Source organism: Urtica dioica, chromosome 7 (genome assembly GCF_054948205.1).
Source record: "Urtica dioica subsp. dioica isolate 48M chromosome 7, U.dioica_male_clone48M_v1_H2, whole genome shotgun sequence".
In the NCBI taxonomy this organism is placed as follows: Eukaryota; Viridiplantae; Streptophyta; class Magnoliopsida; order Rosales; family Urticaceae; genus Urtica; species Urtica dioica.
Window position 1 is genome coordinate 35,613,627 of NC_142762.1, and position 23,219 is coordinate 35,636,845.

At 36.9% G+C, this 23,219-nt stretch overlaps 2 protein-coding genes and 1 pseudogene across 4 annotated transcripts; 2 read left to right on the forward strand and 1 right to left on the reverse strand.

Moving 5' to 3' along the window:
• Window positions 1-8,719: 8,719 nt before the first annotated feature.
• Window positions 8,720-15,451, reverse strand: LOC149391105 (low affinity inorganic phosphate transporter 1-like). The gene is made up of 2 exons (XM_089619933.1): window positions 13,936-15,451; window positions 8,720-8,799 (listed from the first exon to the last, which is right to left on the reverse strand). The coding sequence occupies exons 1-2, from the start codon at window positions 15,434-15,436 to the stop codon at window positions 8,720-8,722; spliced, it is 1,581 nt and encodes a 526-aa protein (XP_089476059.1). The 5' UTR covers window positions 15,437-15,451.
• LOC149391106 (uncharacterized) lies at window positions 9,251-12,162 on the forward strand (annotated as a pseudogene). Its single transcript, XR_016300113.1, has 3 exons — window positions 9,251-9,611; window positions 11,178-11,625; window positions 12,104-12,162. The product of XR_016300113.1 is annotated as an uncharacterized LOC149391106 (transcript).
• Window positions 15,452-20,209: 4,758 nt separating the features above from the next.
• On the forward strand, window positions 20,210-22,005 carry LOC149391107 (E3 ubiquitin-protein ligase RZF1-like). 2 transcript variants are annotated; one of them, XM_089620742.1, is made up of 4 exons: window positions 20,210-20,569; window positions 21,056-21,576; window positions 21,714-21,854; window positions 21,936-22,005. In XM_089620742.1, the coding sequence occupies exons 1-3, from the start codon at window positions 20,250-20,252 to the stop codon at window positions 21,746-21,748; spliced, it is 876 nt and encodes a 291-aa protein (XP_089476868.1). In that variant the 5' UTR covers window positions 20,210-20,249; the 3' UTR covers window positions 21,749-21,854; window positions 21,936-22,005. The 2 variants fall into 2 exon arrangements, with proteins under 2 accessions (XP_089476868.1, XP_089476869.1); XM_089620743.1 differs by having other exon boundaries at window positions 21,777-21,854.
• The last annotated feature ends 1,214 nt before the right edge of the window (window positions 22,006-23,219 follow it).

The window sequence follows — 23,219 nt, forward strand, 5'->3', positions numbered from 1 at the left end:
TAGGATTTATGCGTTAAGTTCTGCGGAATATTCCTTTTCTACCTGATTTCGACTTCGGGATACATTTGAGATATTGGCACCGTTTGGCATAGCTTTGTTTTTTCTTAAAGTGCTTTTAGTTTCTGTTTTTTAAAAAAACTGTTTTTTTTTTAACTGACAGGTGTTTGGTAAACTGTTTATAAAAAAGTTGTTGCTGGTAACAAAAGCTGATTTAGCGTTTGGTAAAATAAATATATTATGGTCAAAATACTAAAATAGACATGGTCTTATAAATTAAATAATAGTTATTTATATGCTTATTTATATGCATATATATGAATTATAATTACAAACTAGAAAAAAATGGACGAAACAAATTTATTTTAATATAAAGTTTTTTAATTATTGACAAAAATGTAAACTACAAATTTATCGTTTCTACTAAACTTGCAGCAATCTCATCTCTTAACTTGTCCATACTACTCGAAGAAGTCTGACAATCTTCATCTTGATCTTCAGTTGTGTCGTTTTCATCCCCTCGTCATCGCCCTCTGTCTCGTCGAATATTTCAAAATCCATCTCTTGTCTTGCATGCATTTGAATATAGTTATGCAGTGCCATAGTTGCGATAACTATTTTTACTTGATTTTTGAATGGATAACTCGGCATGACATTCAGGATTCTCCATCTTTTTTTCCACACTCCAAAGCTCCGCTCGATGACGCTTCTCAGAGAAGAATGTGCACGATTGAAGATTTCTTTGCTTGTAGTAGGTTGAGTTCTTCTTGCACGAAAATGCTCCAGATGGTATGTTTGACCTTTATACGGACCAAGATATCCAGGCAAATTAGGATAACCAGCGTCAACCAGATAATACTTTCCTGTGACATATCAAGTTGAATATAATGATTTAGTTTAAACTGTATACAAGACAAAGCTATAAAAAAAAAAATTAAAGTCATACCTTCTGAAGGTTTTGGAAAGTTAATCTCAGTATCACGAAGAGCGGCAGAGAATACCCTTGAATCATGAGCGCTACCTTCCCAACCAGCATACGTAAAAGTGAATTTCATATTGAAATCACATACAGCCATAACATTTTGAGTAGGAATCTTCTTTCTACCGATAAACGGTATTTGATCTGCTTGAGGTAAAGAAGCTGGAACATGAACACCATCTATAGCACCAATGCAATCCTTAAAAAAAAAAAACAAATATCTCAATTAATTTATACAAAGTATCGATGAAAATAAATAACAAAAATATGAGTATAATACCTTAAAATGTGGCATATATCTTGGATCGTTTGCTATTTCTTTGGGAGTACTCTTAAATTCTGGATCAGCAGGTTTTATGACATCGGCTCCCATAAGACATAATATATCTAACGTCTCCGAAAAATATCGACTTATCGTCTCACCTGAATGTTGAAACATCTCTTGCACTAATCGGTTTCCTAGACCATGTCCTAGAATCATTAGAGTCATTCCTAAAATCTCCAATGCAGTCATATGTCTTGAACCTTTGAAACCGTAACTTGTTTCCAAGTTATTGCACAAACTTATGAAAACCTCTTTTTCCATTCTGAACAGTCGTTGGCACCGAATTCTGTCTCCCCTCAATATCTCTTGAAGAAAAATATGCCCCGTTTTTTTTAATCCATACAAGGAACTTTATGTATGTATGTATCATAATAAATTTGCATCAAATGAGCAATTTTCCGTATAAGAACTCTGTGTTCGTTATGTTCCTTTTTGGCAACAATGTCGAACTCATCGTCTGATGTGATATCCATTTGTTCCTGAAAACGAATATGTGATAACATAAGACTAAATAACATTCGATGTAAACATTATTTATACTACAAAAAAAAAAGTAACCAAGGAATATAAACGAGACTAACATTCTCGTATTGTTTGATTATTATAGTAAAACAAAATAAACAAAAAATGCAAAACAATGAATGTAGTTCTCATATAAGAACACTTATTTAATACAATTGATTAAAAATTCAAACGCGCGAAATATTTGGAGCTCCTCTTGGATTAGAGCCATAAACTAGATTATACTCGTAAGTGAGCCAAGAACTTTGAATATGTGGATCTTTAATCGTTGCAAACATCTCTCTCTTCTCGCGACTCTGAAATAGTCCGGTCGCAAAAAGCCACGTTGGATGTCCGATTACAATACCAGGCAGTGACAAAACAACTTCCATTACTTCAGCGATACTAGTACCAGGCATCTCTTTGCGTACTACGTATACGGTGTTGCTACGCTCTTCCGTCGCCTTCACAAGAGGCTCGATTTGAGAATATAATTTAGCTGCTCCACTAACTTTGCTCCGTCCACCTGCCTTTTTAAACTTTGGAAAATTATTGATGTCTAGGGGATTTTTGTTGCTGTTATTAACACCCTTTTGAAGATTTGGCTGAGTCACAGGATCCTCTGATTCATCACTTCTTTCTTCTAAGATGTCAGCACTAGGAAATGCCTCACTACCATCGTAATGACGAGGGTTAGCTGTAGATGAAAATGCATACGCTCCAGTTGCAACTATATCCTTGAACATCGTATCCAGTTTATCTTCGAAATCGGGAGAAATGCCTTCTTTACGAAATTTTCCAAATTTTTTATTCTCCTACAAAAAAGTGATATCTTAGTTATAATATAAATTTTAAGTTTGTAAATTTATTTGATTTTCGATAAAAACCTTTATTTTACTACGCCACCACTCTTCACTTGCGTCAACGGTATTATTGTTACCATTCCATCCAAGGCCAGTTTCTTTTCCGATCAATTGCTTCCAGAGTTTCCATTCACCTTTCAGTAACTCCAGCTTATTTTTCAATTGAGCTTTATCGTATCCCCTTTGTGTTTTCTCGGAAATATTTTTCACCATATTCTCCCATCCTACTTTGGTGAAGCTTGTTCCCGGTCGATTTCCAGCTTCAATCTCCGCAATACATACGTCGCATAAGATTTCAACGGCATCATTATCCCATACTGCCTTTGTTCGAGGTCGTGTATCTTGATTTTCAGTCATCTACAAGTATACATTTAATTCAAATAAATTTTTACTACAATAATTAAATAAAATTTAAAAAACTGAATTATTTCTATTATATAACATATGAAATAGTAAATAGTAAAACTTAAAAAATGTATTATTTCTTTCAATCGGTTAATTCTTTTAATTCTTTTAAAAAATGTATTATTTTAATTCTTTCAATAGTAAAAATGTAAAATATACACACTAGTTTACTTAACTCACTCGGTGGTGAGACTAACTTCGGTTAATTGTTTTCTTCCTCAACATTCTAAAACTCGCGACATCTTTTTTTAGAGAGAAAGAGAGCGACAGAGCGAGCGATCACGCAGAACGCCGGGGAAACGAGGCTATGAGCTGATTTTTTCTTCAAATCCTTTGTGCTCGAGGTCGATTTTCAAATCGTTGAGCTGATTTATAAGTGGGGGGTTTTTGATTTCTAGGTTTTCTAGTTTAGGGGTTTTCTACGTTTTTTTTATTTTAGGGGTTTAGGGGTTTTGATATTTTCTGGTTTGATTTCATATCCGGGATTATTTTGTTTGGGTTTTGATCTGGTTTTTTGTTTGTTTCGCCATTAGGAGCTTGTCTTCGTCTCCGAGCAGCTTGTTCCCAGCGTCGTCCAAGGAGGGGTCCACGTCGCCATCGCCGTCGTCCGCCAGGTGGCTCCAGGCCTTGGTCTGGACTTTGGTGTAGTTCTCGGGGTCGTTGGCCAGAGCTCGTTGATCTTCTGCTCCAAGATGAACCGCTCCTTCAGAGACGCCGCCGACTTGAGCTTCATCAGCTCTCCGATAACTCTGTACTCGAGCCATAGCGGCAAATGTGTCTTCTCCAACTAGGTTTGTTTTATTTCTTCATTGTTTTGCACTTTAGGTTTACTGTCTACTTAGATCATTTTGGAACAGAAACAAAAAAAAAGACTAACCTGGAATATGTTCTTTTCAGTTTCTTCCCCAGCGTACTGTTCAGAGGTTGATTGAGAGATCCGCTTCAAATGCGTCGGTGCTTGCAGGTTTTCATTTTTTAATACGGAATTGTACGTGTAATTTCTTATTGCTTTTGATAATCTGCTATTTTATTTATTCACTTAAGCTGTATATGAGTAATTCATGATAATCTGTTGAGAAATTTTAGGAGATATTTTTGGTTTGAACGCGAGTCTGAAGAAGAAGGTAGTGTGTTCGTTAGAGGGTTATTAGGAAATAATTTCGGAATTTCAAAAATAAATGAGGACATTACTATAATTGTAGTTCAGGAGATATAATCGCTTTTACCAAAAGCTAAGAATTGTAGCTTTCATAACATACGTTCAAAATGCAAAATCGTTTTTGGAGTTTTTAGGAAAAACTGTTTTACCAAACGCCACATTGGCAGTTTGGTTTTTTGTAAAAACAAAAATAGGCTTTAAAAAACTGAACCAAACAGGCCCATTGTATTGTTAGTTTGTTACTCACAACAAGATATTGTTACGTACTTTTATTTAACCGTTTTTTTTTTTACAAAATTTAAAAGCGTATTTAAAAGATATGAAAATTAAACAATAACCTGGATGAATAGTGCAAGATAAATAAATAAATCAATACTAATATAGATTTTTTATGCGAGCGATATTTGAAGCGTGTTATAACTAATAGTACATAAATTTGTTATCTATTTTTTGACTTTGTAATTAATTTTTTTAAAAATGATAAATTACTCATACACATTGTGATAAATTGTTCGATTGAAATTAGTCGTAAGATTAATTCTAACCAATTTTTTTTGTCAAAATTAGTCCTACGGTTTTAACCGAGTAAAATTTAGGTAAAATTAACTTAATCAAAATTATTAATAATGAAAAGCCAAAAAATAAGGTTAGAAATGTGTATTGGTTAATTCACTTAATTATAAATAATTGAATTTATTTATTTCAGTTGATTACAATTAATAGGTTTTTTTTTTTTTTTAGGTTTTAACTTATAGGGTAAACTAGCAACGTAGCCATTTTGAAACATGGTTTTTGGAATCTAGCCAACGTTTGGTAAATTTTGCAATCTAGCCATTTACTGAAATTTACGGATATAAAATACCTAATTTACCATTTTTCTTATACTTACTTGATCAAAACACTAGCCCACGTTTGACCAGTTTGAATTGTATACAACCAATTAATTTCAGATTTTTTCGCAATTTAATTGTATATTTAGCTAATTTAATAGGAGATTCGGTGATGTAATTAAAAGAGAAAATTTAATGCAATAAATGCACAAAAAAATTACCATAATTAACAGAAATTAACAAATCAGCGGAGATTAACAAAAATTTACAAACATTTACACTTTATTTGCTTACACGGCTATAATTTCAGTAATTTAATTTCAGCTTTTTGAATTCATAATATGAGATTCGGTGATGTAATTAAAAGGGAAAGGAAATATTTATTTGATTGAATAAGTCAAACAAGATAATGAATACACGTAATTATGATAAAATCCTGTTCAAAATTAGAAAATAAATTTGGAAAACAAAAATACCGTATTAAATGCGTATTAAAGGAAATGAAAGAAATCGGCTCTACCTGCACATATGTAAATTTACCATAATTAACAGAAATTAACAAAGTAACGGAGATTAACAAAAATTTACGAACATTTACACTGTATTTGCTAACACGGCTATAATGTTCATTAAAGAAAAAAACGCTCAATAACCAACTTTGCCAAGTATAGAATTTTTTTAAAATTCGAAATATAAACCGAATATAACAAATTTTGCTACAAAACCAAGTTTCAAAACGTGGGCTAGTATTTTTGAAACCAAACCAAGGCTAATATAGTAAATACCATCTTACATAAATATGACACGTCATCAAATTTGGCTAGATTCGAAATTTAAACGAAACGTTGGTTAGATTACAATTACAACGTTTGATTTGGCTTAGATCGACTAATTTTTCTAACTTATATGACTGAAAATATTGCTGAACAATAATTCACCTGAATTAACCGAATTTTCACCTTTGCAATGAAGGAACTTAGATGAATGTCAAAGTTAGTTTAATGGTTCTTATCCGCAAATGCTCGAAGAGCAAACACTTCTTAAGACATAATAATTGATTCCAGCGAACTTAAACTTGTACCATAAATTAACGTTGAACAACACAAGAAAGAAAAAAATATAACTCAAGATAAATAGAGAGAGTGTTCTGAAGTATATTAGAATACACAACGCCTTCTATTTTTCTACTGTTCAAACAGTTCTAGTCAATAGATTTTTATCTCCTTCAATGCTCATTAGTAGGCAACACATTTAGACAGTTCACTATCATTTAAAAGTTAAAGAATTTCAAATCGGAATTCACGTTGCCCACGTCGCGGGAGAATACACCACACAAATTGGTTCAACACAACGGCGAATAAATAAGCGGTGTATAATCAATTCTAGTAAATTTGAACCAGAAAAAAAAATAACTCGAAATTAAGAGGCGATGTTTTGAAGTACTAATGTTACCATTTTTGTCCCATCAAGAAATTGATATTTATATGAATAATCCTAATAACTTGAGAATATATTGTGTTGCATTTCTCGCTCGATCACAAACACAAACCCTAGGTTTTTTCGGACTCAAGCAAAACCAGAAATGAGATAAAACCAATCAAATCAAACGCGGAAAATCAACACAACACCAAAATTACCCTGGTTCGACAATGTGCCTACATCCAGCAAGAAAAATCACGATCACTATCAAGTTCTTTTACACTCTCTCTCACGCACAATTTCCCTCCTTGTGTTTTTCCCTTACAAAGATCACTCAATTGTGTTTCCCAAGAGTTTTTCCCAATACTAATTATGGAAGAATGAAGTTACGACTGACTCCTCTTCATTCTCCTCTTTATATACAACATGTAAACAACTTAAAACCACGCGGTCAATCTCAACCATCGATGCCTTGCGTAGGAAGAAACGTCTGAAGGATGATCCAATAGTCAGCAGATTATTTATGCTCGAGTCTGTGCTGAAGTTGTAGGACTGATCTTCAACATATTGTACACTGTCGATGTCAAAGGTTATTTTCATGAGTTGTATATAATTCCTTGATATAATCCGATGCACTATTTTTTGAAAACATTATACATACTAATTGAAAATAATTAATTTGTGGGATATACATATTTAGTTATTGAAAAACAATTAATTCCAAAAGTTTTTCTGTAGTTTGTTTTTCTATAGTTCTTCTTTGTGAAGTCAATTGATTGATAATATAATAATAACTTACTTCAATCTCAGATATACATGGGAAATTGATTGAAGAACTATAAGCCGTTCTACATAAATATAAATGTTAATATTTTGACATTACAATTTTTTAAAGAGGCAATATTAAGCCAGTAGTTCAATAATCCACCATCCTTTTAAAAAATAGTCAAAGTTTCATTTTATTAAGAAAATAACCACCAATCGAAGTTAATTAAATTTATAGTTCAGTTAGTTAAATTTACTGAATAGTTAATTAAATTAGCTATTCAATTAATTTAATTAACTTCAGCCCGGTGGACTATTTTCATAATAAAATGAAACTTTAGCTAGAGAACTGACTAGTTGACTAGTTGCAATAAATACTTAATTTTTAAATTTAAATTGTCCATAATATTTCCAAATATATTGACATATAATTAATTATTTTTTATTTTATTTATAGCTCTAATTTTTTGTTATTTTTGTAATTATAATTTTACATCACTTTTTTTTCTGTCTATAATTATAATTTTACATATATTATATTAGTCGTAATGGTATTAGTTGAGTCATATTTGTTCGGATCGTAATTGTAATTCGTGTCAAGTCATGAAGCTAGTAATTATAGTCAAGGAAGGTAAATTTGAAAAATTCGTGTTAGTTTAGTCTTATTATCCTTTGTGTTACTGTATTGTTTTCATCTTGTTTTGATTCATTATTAATTGTTTTATTGTTTTATAAGTAATTAAGTCATATAAAATTGGGCGCTTGAGGTGACTAGCCTTTCTTAAATTTAAAATTGTGAAATAGCCAACATTTTAGTAATATTTGATAATTAGACAATCTTTAATACAATAAAACAAGATTGCCTTTGTTTTTTTTCCTCTCATTCCTTGCCTAAAATAAATTAAATAAAAACAAATATCAAGGATTTTGAAAGTTTTTTAATTTAAAAAATAAACTATAATTAACTAACTAATAATGATAATAATGGTATAAATCATGTACCACGTCAGCCTCTTCGCTCGTTCACGTGTTTGAAGTGGTCTACTTGGTGATAACTCTACAAAATTTAAGAATTTCATATTAGTCAACATTGAGATTTTTAAAAAATTATCTACAATGTTGACGCTGGTTGATATCCAGCACTTGTAAATTTCAATTTTGGGCCTTTGATTTTTCTCACACATTTTCTGTATATTTCATTTTTAGTAGGGAGTAGAATTATCAATCAATTATATATGCTAAGCAGTTGTTTAAAGATAAAAAAAAAAAAAGGAACTGTTTTTGAATTCGTCCCTCTTCCGCTCTCTCATTAGTTATGTTCGTAATACATATTAAAAGACTATCTATAATTATCAATAGTCACGATCAGCAGAAAACTCTAAGAAATAAACATGGTAAATATATTAATAAATGTTCATCGTGTTTACGAACAAAAAATGCTTATAAAATGCCAAAAAAAAAAACATTGCTAAAAAATCAAAAGGATTTTGAAACATTATTATTATTATTATTATTATTATTATTATTATTATTATTATTATTATTATTTATAGAACAGTGAAAAATGATGAGGGAATAACTGATTTCTATTAATCTAGATATAAATCAACTAATTAATGTTAATTGAATCAATAAAAAAATATTAATTGAATTTAACCATATTTTTAATAGGTAACTATAATATATAAGTAATAAAGATAAAGAAATCAAGTGCTATAATATAAACGCAGATAGTTATTTAGTAAGTATTAACGAAATCATGACTAATATGGGATTTCACGTTTCATTATAGCTGTATATCTACACTACCATATTGTTTCCAATTCAATTAAAGCTAACTATTATTTATTTATATTTTTTTTTGTTTATAAATTATTTATTGAGATCTATATCGGCTTAAAATCTTATGGTAACCGTTTCCTTTCGTTCGTGTTTGGACCAAATTTCCCTAATCGAAGTTTTAAGCCCAACCCATGTACTGATTCTCGTTGGATTAAAAAAATTGAACATCGCACGGAAGCCGAAGATGAAAAATATCGACGACAATCTAGTTAGCTAGTATTCCTAAAGCTCAAGCTGACCATACACTTCAATCACTTATTTTTCGTAGTTATATAAATCATTTCTTCATATTCCCATGCTTTGTGACATGCAGATTCAAAGCACTTGGACACGCTTCGATTTGCGCCTCGGGACTCGCGATTTCTATGGGCTTTCGAAGCACTTGACGAGACAAAGAAGAACAAGAGCAAGAAGAACTGACAGTGTTAAATTCGTCGCAGCTATGTCGAATGTCAAGGCGAGTGATGGTAATCAGGTCGCTTCGGGCCAGAATGGATCGACTCTCATCGCCAATCGCCCATTACAGGTTTTCCCTTTACCCTTTCCCTCCGAATTTGGGGTTGTTTTTGGGTGGCCGAGTTTTAACTGAAATACGATAATTGGGATCAACTTTGTTGATGCTTCTGGGCTTTGAACTCCTTCAATTGCATGACGTCATTTTAAATGAAATCCAATGGTTGCTAGTATTGTGCTCTGGTTTCTGATTCCGAGTTGAGACAATCGAGGGTTCTGCTTTTTTGTTTTTTTGTTTTTTTTTTTTTTTAAGTCTCAAAAGCATATTTTGAGGTTCGTTATCTTCATTTTCGGTGAGATTTTGAGTGCCCAGATCTTAGACCACTACTTGTGGGACTTGCCCGAAGATGAACTTGCTCCAAGAGGATCCTCATTGAAATCCGTAGCTTTATGATAACCACTCTTGACCGTGTACTTCCCGTTCTCATCGAAATGTCAAACCACCGTGAACGGAAAAAACGAGTCACGGACATGTTATCGAGGACGCCGAGAGATTGAATTTTGGAGCTTGATTGACATAGATATATTTCCTCGGGATCCCACCCGCCACTGCCTCCCTCTTATCAAGGACTTCCTTTCGCCACATGAAAACTTCTCTCACACATAGGAACACCCTTGTTTCACCGCCTCCTCTAAATTAGATCTCCCTTTCGAATATTTTCTTGCGAGGACCTTGGTCGCCAAAGAGTTCGGGGAAGTTTCGACTTGTTTGGCATGATTAAATTCATTGGAGGCTCCGGAACCCTAATCCACCTTCATTCTTGGCTCGACAAAGACGTTTCGAAGCATGCCAACGCATTCTTGCTTTCCCGTTATCCCAACCCTACCAAAAATCAGTGCACACCGTCTCAATCTCCTCACAAATTCCCACCGAAATTTTGAAAGTACTCATTTGTGTATGTCGGAATAGATTAGATAACTGACTTGATGAGAGAACTTTGTATTCTTAAACCAACCAATACCGTTCCTTGGGAGAGTGACAAAGTTTACTTCAGAACACTCATACGAAGCTTCTCTCCAAGAAAGCTGGACATTTACATATTTCCTTATTATTGTAGCTCCTTATCTACATAATTGTTATATGAAAGTTGATATATTTTGCTCGTGTCTATCAAAAGCCTTTTGAAATTGTCGCACCAATCAAACTCCTGGAATATGGTCCTTGAGATTTTGTTAACCAGAAAGATACGAGTTTCCACACGTTTTTCTTTTCTTATTCTTTGGACCCAAAAGTTGACGCCCAAGAAAATTTTGTTGGAATGACATAATTTTTTGTTTGACTAAAAGTGAGATTTTATATCTACTCGTTTTTTTTTTTTTTTTTTTTTCTTCGTAAGGACCGTTTTCTCACACAAAACAGAGCAAGAGATACTTAAAGCTCCTCTCGTATTTGCTTCGTGTATTTCATTCTCTTAAAAAGAATTCCTTTTTTCTTTGCCAGAATATAAAGTCCAAACAGAGTCAACAACGGCTTCTCGCAGTATTCGAGCATCACTGTCTCTGATGAGCTTATTTTTGTGTGCTCTTTACATATCTCAAGTCAATAAACTCACGTGCATATGCATCTCCTGTGTTACAGATTGCGAAGCGGTTAGAGAAGTTCAAGACGACGATCTTCACGCAAATGAGCAACCTGGCGATCAAGCACGGAGCGATCAACCTCGGGCAAGGCTTCCCAAACTTCGACGGCCCCGATTTCGTGAAAGAAGCGGCGATCCAAGCGATAAGAGACGGGAAGAACCAGTACGCACGCGGGTACGGGGTAGCGGAGCTCAACTCCGCCATCGCCGAGCGGTTCAAGAAGGACACTGGGCTCACTGTGGATCCCGAGAAGGAGGTCACAGTCACGTCGGGCTGCACCGAAGCGATCGCCGCGACCATCCTCGGCCTCATAAACCCCGGCGACGAGGTCATCGTTTTCGCTCCCTTTTACGACTCTTACGAAGCTACGCTGTCCATGGCCGGTGCCAAGATCAAGGGCTCACGTTGCGACCTCCCGACTTCGCTCTCCCCATCGACGAGCTCAGGTAGGGACACAAAGGTCAACCATATATGAGCTATTATATTAAGGTTTACATTTCCACCCTTCCAATTACTATTTATTTATTTTGAACTTTACCCTCTTTAAGTTTATCTTTGACATTTGGCTGCCCTATGTTTGGTTTTCGGGCTCCCTGATCTCCAGTCGTGTGACCGACTAAATTTTATTTACAACTGCAAATCATACCCAATTTTTCTATAAAAAAATTACATTATCGGCCTTCCAAAATATTTGGTTTTGAAGTCTAGACGCTCTCGTTTTATATTTAACATTTGGCCCCCTATGATTGATTTCCTAGCTCTGTCATGTTACATAGGACACCGTCTTAAATTTATTTATAATTACAAATTATACAAACTTAAAAACAACTTTTTTTTTGGACCATATAAACTCTACCCGCTTGCATTTTATATTTTACATTTTACATTTAGCCTCTTGTATTTGAGTTTCTAGCTCGATCTCAGGTCCGAGGTCTAGGATGGGGTGCTTATACATTTGAGATACCCACTTCATCATATCGGCGTTAGAAGATGGGGTGTTAGTGCTTGAGAAGATCGCGGGAAGTCAGAATTCAATTGATATGTTAACGAAGTCAGTGCCATACGACAAACTGAGGTTATGCTCGACCACAGTTGGACTCCTCGCCTGATGAGCTGAGTCGCCGCTACAGAATGGAGACATGTGATGAGATTAGTCTCAAAGTGAGAGATTGTTAGAAGGTGTGGAACCTAATATAATTGGAGTGAAAAAAGTCCCACGTGGAAAAGGGAGAGCAACTTTATGAACTTCAAGAGTGTATAAATAAGGGTCCATATGATGTATTCAAATCATCCCAAAATAAGAAACACTTGTATAATGTAAACACCTCCCTAAGAGAGGTTTAGTGACTGCAAGAATACTCCCCAAGTGTTTTTTAATGTCTCTTTAGTTGATCTAGTTTATTTAATATTTAACTTGTATGTGTTACTGGGTCTCGAAGAAAATAAGGAAAGCGTGATCCATTAGAAATAGTAGAAAAGCTAAATACAAGCGATGAGTGATGGTGTGAAATTTAATATACTCTTTCAATGGGGATCCGGCCAGTTCACATTAATGATGAAGTTCTATAATCCCAATATAGAAGCTTCACAAGCTCTAGCAAATAATATTCCTCCGAGATGGATTTCGCACGACACAAGCATGAGCGTGTGTATCGCAAGAGATGCGTTGAGCTCCAAGGATCTCTGGTCGGAGAAATGGAGTTGTTGGCTGCCGGTCAAGAACCATTTGAGCAGCCAGACGCGACTCACTCGATCGTGAAAGCTGCTTCCGTCTGGAAAATATGTTCGAAACCGAACACGGTCATTCAAGTGTTGAGTCCTCCATGGATCAACCTGCGCACTCGTTTCCACATCGTCTGCGCCCTGGTTGCCAAGGGCGAGAGCGACGGGTGTGAGTACAGAATGACTTTGGACGCGTACGTGATGAGCTTCTAAGTTTGGTTTCGATTTTGATTTCGATTTCGAAGTTTCTCACACTCTTGTTTCTTCTTTTCTTTTTCTTCTTCAGAAAAAACCTCCGCCAAAGGCTCGCCGATCTCGTGGCCACGATGCTGATGTACCTGAAGGTCATCCATGGTCACGGAAAGCCTCGCATCCGCAGACCCGCGGCCACACACCGCGTCACCACCGCCATGGAAGTTTTCCGACGCATCAAGGAAAGAGCTAGCACCGTCCAGATACTGTGCCCCTCGTCTCTGCCCCTTGATCGCAAATTCGAGATCCATTGTGCAGTGAAGCTCGCCAATGAAGAGGTTCGTGGTGCCAAATTCACCTTGTCAGTTCTGCCGATCTGATGTTTTAGCCTATTTCTCTCTCAACACAAATTATCTTATGAATTCTGTTCAAATATTGCACGAACTCTGAATCTCTGAATTTTTGTTCGAATATTTCAATTTCTATACAACTATGAAGGCAAATACATATGTTATACCACCAGTTTTCTCTTAAATTTTTTTACTGTGTTCTCTATGAAAGTGATGTACATGCATTTACTCCGCCATATAACTATGCTTCTTAAGTTAACGCGTGCGTATACACAAACACTCCAAGAACGAGAGGAAAAGAAAATGAAAGAACTAACTTTATTAATTTTATCATAACGAACAAAAAGAAAGAATAGCTAAAACCTAAAACATGAATGAGCAAAGAATAGTGACTGAATACATAAGAATAGTAAGACTAGCGATCAACGACGTCCTAGCCCTAGACGATGGTGAGTGGGTCGACCCGAGAGCGGTGTTGTTGAGCAGCAGCGTCGTTGTTGTTGTCGTTGTCGTTGTCATTGTCGCGGGAGATGTCCTCGAGAGACTTGCCCTTGGCCTCGGGGACGAGGAAGGTGAAGAGAAGGCCACAGAGGTTGATGGCTCCGAGGACGAGGAGGGAGTTTCTCATCCCGATCCCGGCGGGGTATCCCGGGTCGGCCTTGGCCTTGTCCTGGCTCTGCGCCGCGTACAGGAACCCGAATGCCCCCACGATGGCCCCGGCCTTGCCCGCCGCCGCGGAGATGCCGTGGCACGTGGACCGGAATCGCGCCGGGAAGATCTCGGCGGGGACGATGAATGTGGTGGCGTTGGGGCCGAAGTTGGCGAAGAAGAAGGTGAGGCCGTACATGACCACGAAGCCCACGTGGTTGCCCGCGGCCGTCCAGTGGGCGTAAGGCACGGCCAGCGCGAACATGAAGGCCGTCATGAAGAAGAAGCCCGCGGCTTGGATGGCGAACCGCCCGACGCGGTCGATGAGGGCCACCGTGAACCAGTAGCCCGGGACGGTCCCGCAGAGGGCGATCAGCGTCTGCGCCCTGGCGATGCTGAACAGCTCGTCCAACGCGCTCATCGTCTTGGCCGCCGGAAGCCACCCGACCGCGCTGAAGATGTCCTTCTGGAACAGGTTCTGCGAGTAGTAGGCCACGTCCACGAAGAACCACGCCCCGGCCGTGCCCACGAGGTGGAGCCCGTGCCGGCGCATGAACTCCCCGGAGAACAAAGCGAAAGCCGATGAGGACGGAGGAGACGGGACATTGTTGGTGTTGGTGTTGGTGTCGGTGCTGGTGTGGTCGATGTCGAGGACCTTGGCCATGTCTTTGGAGGCCTGGGCCTTGTCGTTGGCGACCAAGGCGGTGTAGCGAGGAGTCTCGGGGAGCTTCATGCGGAGGCGGTAGGTGAGGGCGGCGGGGAGGGCGCCGGCCATGAGGATGATGCGCCAGACGAAGTCGGCCTGGGGGACGGTGGAGGCGGCGCCGGCGACGGAGAAGGGCGGCGCCGGGAACAAGGAGCGGAAGACGGAGGAGACGAGGATGGCGAGGGCGCCCCCCGCGAGGATGCCGAAGCCCTGCATGGCGAAGACGGCGGCGATGAAGGCTCCGCGCGTGGCCTTGGACGAGTACTCCGCCATGATGGTGGCGGAGAGAGGGTAGTCGCCGCCGATGCCGAACCCCAGCCAGAAGCGGAAGAAGCACAGAGTGGACATCACCGCCGCCGGAGACGTCCCCAGAGAGAGCCCCGACCCCAGGGAGGCCGCCACCATCAGGACCAGGGTCACGCCGTACACCTTCTTCCGCCCCAGCCTGTCCCCCAGCCACCCGAAGAACAGCTGCCCCGCCAGCGTCCCGCACAGCGCCACTCCGTTCACCGCCGCCGCCACGTTCGCCGGCAGGCTTCCCGGCTTCCCCGACTCCGCCGACGTGTAGTAGATCCGCCCCAGCAGCTTCGTCACCAGCGATATGCAGAACAGGTCGTACGCGTCCGTGAAGAACCCCATTCCCGTTATCACCACCGCCTTCACGTGGTACCACTGAACCCTAGCCCCGTCCAACACGCCGAAGTTGAACCTCTCCTCTTCTCCCACTTGACCGCCATCGCCGCCGCCGCTCTTCATCCCTGGACCAGAACCAGCCATCGCCATCGATGGAATTCTCGGGTTGCGCTGTGATAATTTGGAATTTCGTTTGATTTGGGAATTCTCGCCTTGCGCTTCGGTTTTTATTTATAGCTTTTTATGGGAGAGCTTCCTAATTCGACTAGAGTTTTGAGTGCATATGCGTTCCCTTCTGCGGAATATTCCCTTTCTACTATTTTGTTACGTACTTTCGGATTTGATGTATTGATGATTTGGTTTGCTTTGATTTCGATATTTAATACATCTAAGATATGGTTACACACAAGAAGATATTGTTACGTACTTTTATACCGTCAATGTTAAAGGTTATTTTCGTGAATTGTATATATGATTCTTTGATATAATCCGATGACACTATTGTTTGATAACATTATACATACTGATTGAAAATAATTAATTTGTGGGATATACATACGATTTAGTTATTGAAAAACAATTAACTCAAAAAGTTTTTCTATAGTTCTTTCTTCGTGATGTCAATTGATTTGAACTATTATGCGTCAATTGATTGATAATATTATAATAACTTACTTCAATCTCAGATATATATATATATATATATATATATATATATATATATATATATATAATAAATGCAACCTCTCCCCCAACCCTGGCGACGCCACGTGACGGCCTTTTTTTTTTCTTTTTTTTTTGCCCTTTGCCTTTTCGGTTTTTTTGTTTTTGGTTTTTTTTGCCCTGTGTCTTTTTCGGGTTTTTTTTTTCTTTTACTTTTTCCTTTGCCTTTCGTTGGTTTTTTTTTCCAATCTATTTTGTAAATCTTTTTTTTTTTTTATGTATATTGTTTTTTTTCTCCCTCTCTCATCAATATATTTTGTATAATTTTTTTTATGTATTTTATAATCATAATTACCGATGTTATATTATACTATATCAATAACATATATTTTCTTTATTAAATTCTCTTTCTTTTTCTCTTTGATATTTATTTCCCTTCACCTTATATGTGTCTCCATATTTCATTGGTTCTTTTTTTTTTAAGTTTTTTTTCAATCTATTTTGTAATTTTTTTTATGTATATTTTTTTTTCCTCTCTCTCTCATCAATATATTTTGTATAATTTTTTTTATGTATTTTATAATCATAATTATTTATGCTATATTATACTATGACCCCGTTTAACATAGCTTTGTTTGTAAAAAAAATGCTTATAGATTCAGTTTTTGAAAAAAAAAACTGTTTTTTTTTTAAAATGACAAAGTGTTTGGTAAACTGTTTATAAAACAGTTGTTGCTGGTAACAGAAACTGATTTAGCGTTTGGTAAAATAAATATATTATAGTAAAAAGACTAAAATAGACATGTTGTTAATAATTAAATAATTATTAATATGCTTATTTATATACATATATATAAATAATATTTTGTACGAGGATATTACAGTAATTTATATAGCAAACTTAAAAACACTTTTTCTAAAAGCTAAGAATCCTAGTTTTTCCATCTCATGTACAAAATCTAAAAATGTTTTTGAAATTTTTTGTAAAACCAGTTTTGCCAAACACCGGATAAACAATTTAGTTTTTTCTAAAAACAAAAAACAAGGCTTTTTAATCCCAACCAAACGCAACCTATATCAATAACATACATTATTTTGAGTGTATGTTAGTTTTATATTTTCTTTATTAAATTATCTTTCTTTTTCTCTTTGATATTTATTTCCATTCACCTTATATGTGTCTCCATATTTCATTTGAAAGCGAACGCAAGTCTTATTTACCCATGAAAGTTTAATCAATGTACAAAATAAATTTTTTACATTTTATTATTCGTTCATCATTTTTAAGGGTTTTTTCTTAATTGCCGGTTTCTTTGGTACCTATTGTTTACAAATCTTGATAACACAAATTAACCTCTACAAATTTTACTTGCTATTATCATTTATAATATGCTAAAATCATTCGCGCGTAGCGCGATGCTAAAACTAGTATGTGTGTGTGTGTGTGTGTGTGTGTGTGTGTGTGTGTGTGTGTGTGTGTGTGAAATTGATTGAAGAACTATATAATTAAGCCGTTCTACATACATATAAATGTTAATATTTTGACAATAATTTTTTTTAGAATTTAAATTGTCCCTAATGTTTCGGAATATATTGGCATATAATTAATGATTTTTTTTTTATTTTATTTATAGCTCTAATTTTGTGTTATTTTTGTAATTATAATATTACATCATTTTTTCTGTTTATAATTGTAATTTTACATGTATTTTATAGTCATAATCATATCAATTGAGTCATATTTGTTCGGGTCGTAATTGTGATTCATGTCAAGTCGCGAAGCTAGTAATTATAGTCAAAGAATGTAAATTTGAAAAAAGGGATATATATATATATATATATATATATATATATATATGTATATATATATGAAATATTGATATAAGTTTGGGATAAAAATGTAAAATTAATCAAAATTTTGAAGTAAAAATTTTAATTTTTAAAAGTTTAGTGGGAGCATGTACTCCCTAATCTTTAACATTATTTGTGTCACTTATTTAATAATCGTGTTAGTTCGGTCTTATTATCCTTTTGTGTTACTATATTGTTTTCTTATTGTTTTGATTCATTATTGCTTGTTTTAGTGTTTTATAAGTAATTAAGTCATATAAAATTGGGCGCTCCAAATAACTAGCTTTTCTTAAAATTAGAATTGTGAAATAGCCAATGTTTTAGTAATATTTGGTAATCAGCCAATCTCTGATGCAATAAGACAAGATTGTCCCTATTTTTTCATTTCATTCCTTGCCAATAATTAATTCAATGATCTAAACTAATTGCCTAAATATGGATTCTAGCAAGATAATAAAAACACAGCGCATTACTGAAGTTTAGACTCAAGCCAGCAATTTGTTGGTTTGAAACCTAATTCTCCGTTGAGCTTCGGTTGGAGAAATTCATCCACTATTTTCAGTTGTCTTCGATTACACCTTCAAAACAACTTCTCTCTCAATTACAATACTCACAATATTTACAACAAACCAATTACACAACTCTCACAAGGAGCTTACGGTCAAATGACCAAAGATGCTCAGTTACACACTCAAGAATATTAAAAGAAGAAGAAGAGAAATCGCTCAATCCCTAGCATAGCACTTCAATCGAGAAGATGAGACTAGGTCTAACCATTGAAGACCACAATGAGTCTCGTATGCCAGATTTGATCAAATCTAACAGTAATCCTCGTGGCATGTTAAAACACAATTGGTCTCAATAGACTCAGTTTTCGTTTATACTCATCTTCAAAGAACTACACGTTGTTCTGACCAAATGGATGGGCTTCCGACAAATGAAGCTGGACTTCAACTCTAGCATAAATAAATTAAAAATGACATTAGGAACGACTTGTTGCTTTAAATTTGATATAGATTTAGAAGTGACTCATAGCTTCTAAATGATAAAAAAGAATGACTTATTACTTTAGAAGCGACAAGTTACTTCTCAAAAAAATATGGTAGTGAAATGAAAAATAAAATCCATTGCAATTTTGTACTTACAACATGAAGTTACAATAGCTAGACTGGAAAAAAATCTAAGAAAATTAGGAAAACGAGATCTATTAGAAATAGTAGAAAAGCTCAATACAAGCGATGAGTGATGCTGTGAAATATAATATGCTCTTTCAATGGGGATCCGGCCAGTTCACATTAATGATGAAGTTCTATAATCCTTATATTGAAGCTTAACTAGCTCGAGCAAATAATATTTACGGCGTACGAGTGATGCGTGAGGAAGTTGGTCTACCTTCATCATGTGATGAGGATGGCAATGATTGTGGTGGTGCAAGTGTTTGTGGTGGTGGTGATGATCATGGATAGGGAGGGGGACAAGTACGTTATTGCAACAACACGTAATATTATATAATAGAGTTGATCGATCAGAGCAGCTACAACATCCACGTGCAAAAAATACAATTCAGACACATGATGTGGTGTAACTATCAACCCGGTGGTCGATCAAGTTAGTGTTAAAGATAGAACTTATTCTTTATGTTTAGATTTCGGAACTTATTAAATATGTGCTTGAATATCAAAACTTAATTATTCTCTGTGTTAGAATTTTGGAGCTTATTAGATTTCATACCATCAATTTTCACCGTTCACTGATCTTTCCTTCGAAAAAACTTAATTCTCATAGACATTTCTTTCCTCTATATTTCGATAGCAATTTTTATTGTGCAAAATTTTCAATCATAGAGAGCATGGCCACAAAATCGACTATACGCATATCAACCCTTAGATTAGACGACATTGCCATTTTTCAGTCATATATGTATAGTTATATATTGGCCTTCCTGCTTATGCAAACATCATATATTATGTAACTTCTTTATTCAGTTAAATCGGAACAAAGATAGGTCCAACATACGTGACTTGTATCTCTTAACCCGATTTTACAAAATTCTCATCATAAAATGAGACATGACTCATTCTAAACGAGGCCTATATTCCCAAGCATTGTCTTCGCGGAAAAGTCAGCCGCTAAACTCAAACAAACATACTTTCTCACCTCACGGCTCATTCATCCTTTTCTTTCCCCACAAGAAACCAACCAAAAAAACAAAGCTTCCACACACACCACGTATATATTCATTCACATACAGTCCAACACAAACAAAACATATTTCCCATTAAAAAATTGTCTCATAAACAGACACATGTCGTCGTCATATCACGGCGAGAGAATATTCCGGCCGTACTGGTGCTACGAGTGTGGCCGGACGGTGAGGATCGCAGAGACCTCGTTGTCGGAGCTGGCATGCCCTTGCTGCTTTGGGCAGTTTGTCCGTGAAATCGGCCGCCACGCCTCGCCGGAGTCCCGCCTCCTCGAGGCCCTCTCTCTTGTGCTCGACCCACCTCTCCACCACCGTCGCCGCCGCCGCCACAGCTTCGATGGCTCCGATCTTCCATCTCCAACGGATAATCGCGCCACCTGGATCGTTCTCCGCCCCATCGATCCCACCAACCAGTGGCGGACGTACGTGTAAAGCTAGGGAGGCCTTGGTTCCCCGTAATATTAATATATATATATATATATATATATATATATATATATATATATATATATATAAGTTTAGTCCAGGGTGTCTTAGCTCAATAGTCAGAAATTCATGAATTTACAAAATAATTAATGTTTAAAATTAAGGAAATAGTAGTGTTAAGAATCAATATACTTTTACTTATATAATTTAATTTTTTAAAGTGATAAATTACTTTCGTAGATCGTCAAATTTTTTAATTACAATGTAAAAAAAATGACAATGTAACTTTGCTTTTTTTTTTTTCATATAAATTTGATTATTTTGTTAATCAATTAATTTCAAATAATTATTTTGTAAAACAATAAAAAAAATATTTTATTATTGTTTATTTATTCTAGGAATATGGAATCTAATTTGCTCAAATTCTTTTATAATTGAGAAAATATGCTATTTAGTTTCTGGCTCTCCGTTCCTGCTTGTAGCCCCTTCTCCCCGATCTTCCACCGCCATGTCCCGGCCGAAGAGGAAGCTCTTTCTCCAGCGGCGGACCCGAGGGACTACTTCTCAGGATCGGCCGGGAATATGACCGAGCTGATCGAGGAGCTCACCCAGAACGACCGGCCAGGACCGGCTCCGGCGCCGGAATCCGACATCGCGGCGATACCGACGGTGCGGATCAGAGAGGCTCACCTGAAGAAGAACGATTCCGCCGGCGGAGGAGGGTCGGAGGAGTGTCCGGTGTGCAAGGACGAGTTTGAGATCGGCGGCGAGGCCAGGGAGCTCCCGTGCGGCCACGTGTACCACTCAGACTGTATCGTCCCGTGGATGAGGCTCCACAATTCCTGCCCCGTCTGCCGGAAAGGAATCCCCGCGGCGGCGCCGGAGGCCACCGGAACCCGCCGGCGCAGACGGCTCGGATCTCTCTGGCCGTTTCGTTCGCGCGATGGCCGTAGGATCCTCCCCCACGGCGGCGACGGCAATCCGTACGGAGGAACTCGGCCCGGTCTGTATTCGCATTCTTTGCTATGCTTCTTTGTCGTGTATTCTGGTTTTTGCTATTTGCTTTACTTTACGTGTTTCGTGAAGAATGATTTATCAGCTTATGATAATGATACGGTTGTTTTGTTTGGATATTAACAGCAAACCAGTGGTGGCATTATTGCTGTATTCTCTAATAGACGCCGTTTTTATTATGCTATATAGGAATTTAACTTTTATGGTTGAGCTATTATTACCAGGATAGAGAACACAGGACTTGGCTTCTGTGGATAAATTCATTGGGTAAGTCTCCCATTTGCTTCTCTCTCCACATTCGTCATTAAATTTGATCGACTTACAGTTCTGGAAGTTTGCTGTGTGCAGATACGGACGTAGCTGGTTATGTAAATAGCAAATGCATGGAAATCATTGAAGACTCCCCAAAAAAAAAAAAAAAAATTCGGTTGATGTAAATAAAATATACTTATAATGAGTAATAAAAACTCTGGGCTGGTAATGCCTTTGTTTCTTCTGTAGAGTTCTCAAATAATTTAAGATATTTTAAACCATTTGACTGGTGTTGTGAAACCAAAATCTTGGCTTTTCAATCAAAGGAGCCATGTAAATCAACAGAGAAGAGAGCTATGCAGTTTTCATCATTGAGCTTTACTGGCCATACAAAGAACATGTTTATATAAAAGCTATAAATTATTACGACTAATCAGCTAACAAACTAGTCTTTGGATTGTTAGCACAAGAATGATCTCTAACTAAATGGTGCCGCGTTGGTGACTCTTCTGAGTCTTAAAAGTCCGTTTCAAACTCGTGGTTAAGTTGTATTCAACAGTGTTGACAGACAAAATTAGTATTACAATTGTCTCACGAAAAGCACTTGATTCTGAAAACACAGTCCCGAGAACTCCAAGTTTCTAGACAAGATTATCTCTAAGTACAGACGAATATAGTAAAAGAGAGAAAGTAAATGAGGGTGTTGAGTGATAGATGACTTCTGGCGTGTGTGTTTGTGTGTGCGAGAGTACTGTGACTGCCTCCTTCCAACCATATTTTCTTATATTTATAGGCCTTGAGTTCGAGTACGTCTCACGTCTCTGGCGGTTACCAAGTAACCGCTCCCAGAACGTGCGTAGTGGGCGTGGTTATTTCTTCGTCTGCTCAGCATAACCGTCGAGGTTAGAGTTTTACTTAAGTTTGAATATGTTTACACGTGTTTATATTTGGCTTGACTAGTCTTTGACCTATCATCTTATCTTTTCTTCGAAGTTCTACTTGATAGGGTTCGTTTTTAACTTATGAACAGGTCGTACCTTATCCCTAGTGAGCCCTCGGGCCTATTTGACTCGGGCTTGGTGCTGGATTCCTTCCGTTCTCAGTGCCTCTGAGCTCGTGCTCATACTGTGAAAATTATATGAGTAACAACAGTCTTCCAATTTCTTAGTATTTTTGTAAAAATGGTAAGGAACTATATGATAAGATCTTCAATTTAATTAATTATACCTCGACCACTTTTACTATTTTTATTCTCGGTACGTTTCGAGAACATTTTGCTCTGACCCTTGTTCGGTTGAGTTATTGATGCGGCGTCGTTATGGTTGTATTTTGCTATTGAATCAACATGATTTTTCACCTCCGCCATTTGATTCAGAAGCT

What these genes read in the sequence shown, in the direction of transcription:
- LOC149391105 (XM_089619933.1), bottom strand. Translation starts at nt 15,436, where the DNA reads ATGGGGTTCTTCACGGACGCGTACGACCTGTTCTGCATATCGCTGGTG. An exon ending in CGACAACGACAACAACAACG is followed by an intron (nt 8,800 to 13,935) that starts ACGCTGCTGCTC and finishes TCATTTTTCACT; the next exon opens with GTTCTATAAATAATAATAAT.
- LOC149391107 (XM_089620742.1), top strand. Translation starts at nt 20,250, where the DNA reads ATGTCGTCGTCATATCACGGCGAGAGAATATTCCGGCCGTACTGGTGC. An exon ending in CCCACCAACCAGTGGCGGAC is followed by an intron (nt 20,570 to 21,055) that starts GTACGTGTAAAG and finishes TCCTGCTTGTAG; the next exon opens with CCCCTTCTCCCCGATCTTCC. An exon ending in GTACGGAGGAACTCGGCCCG is followed by an intron (nt 21,577 to 21,713) that starts GTCTGTATTCGC and finishes GGATATTAACAG; the next exon opens with CAAACCAGTGGTGGCATTAT.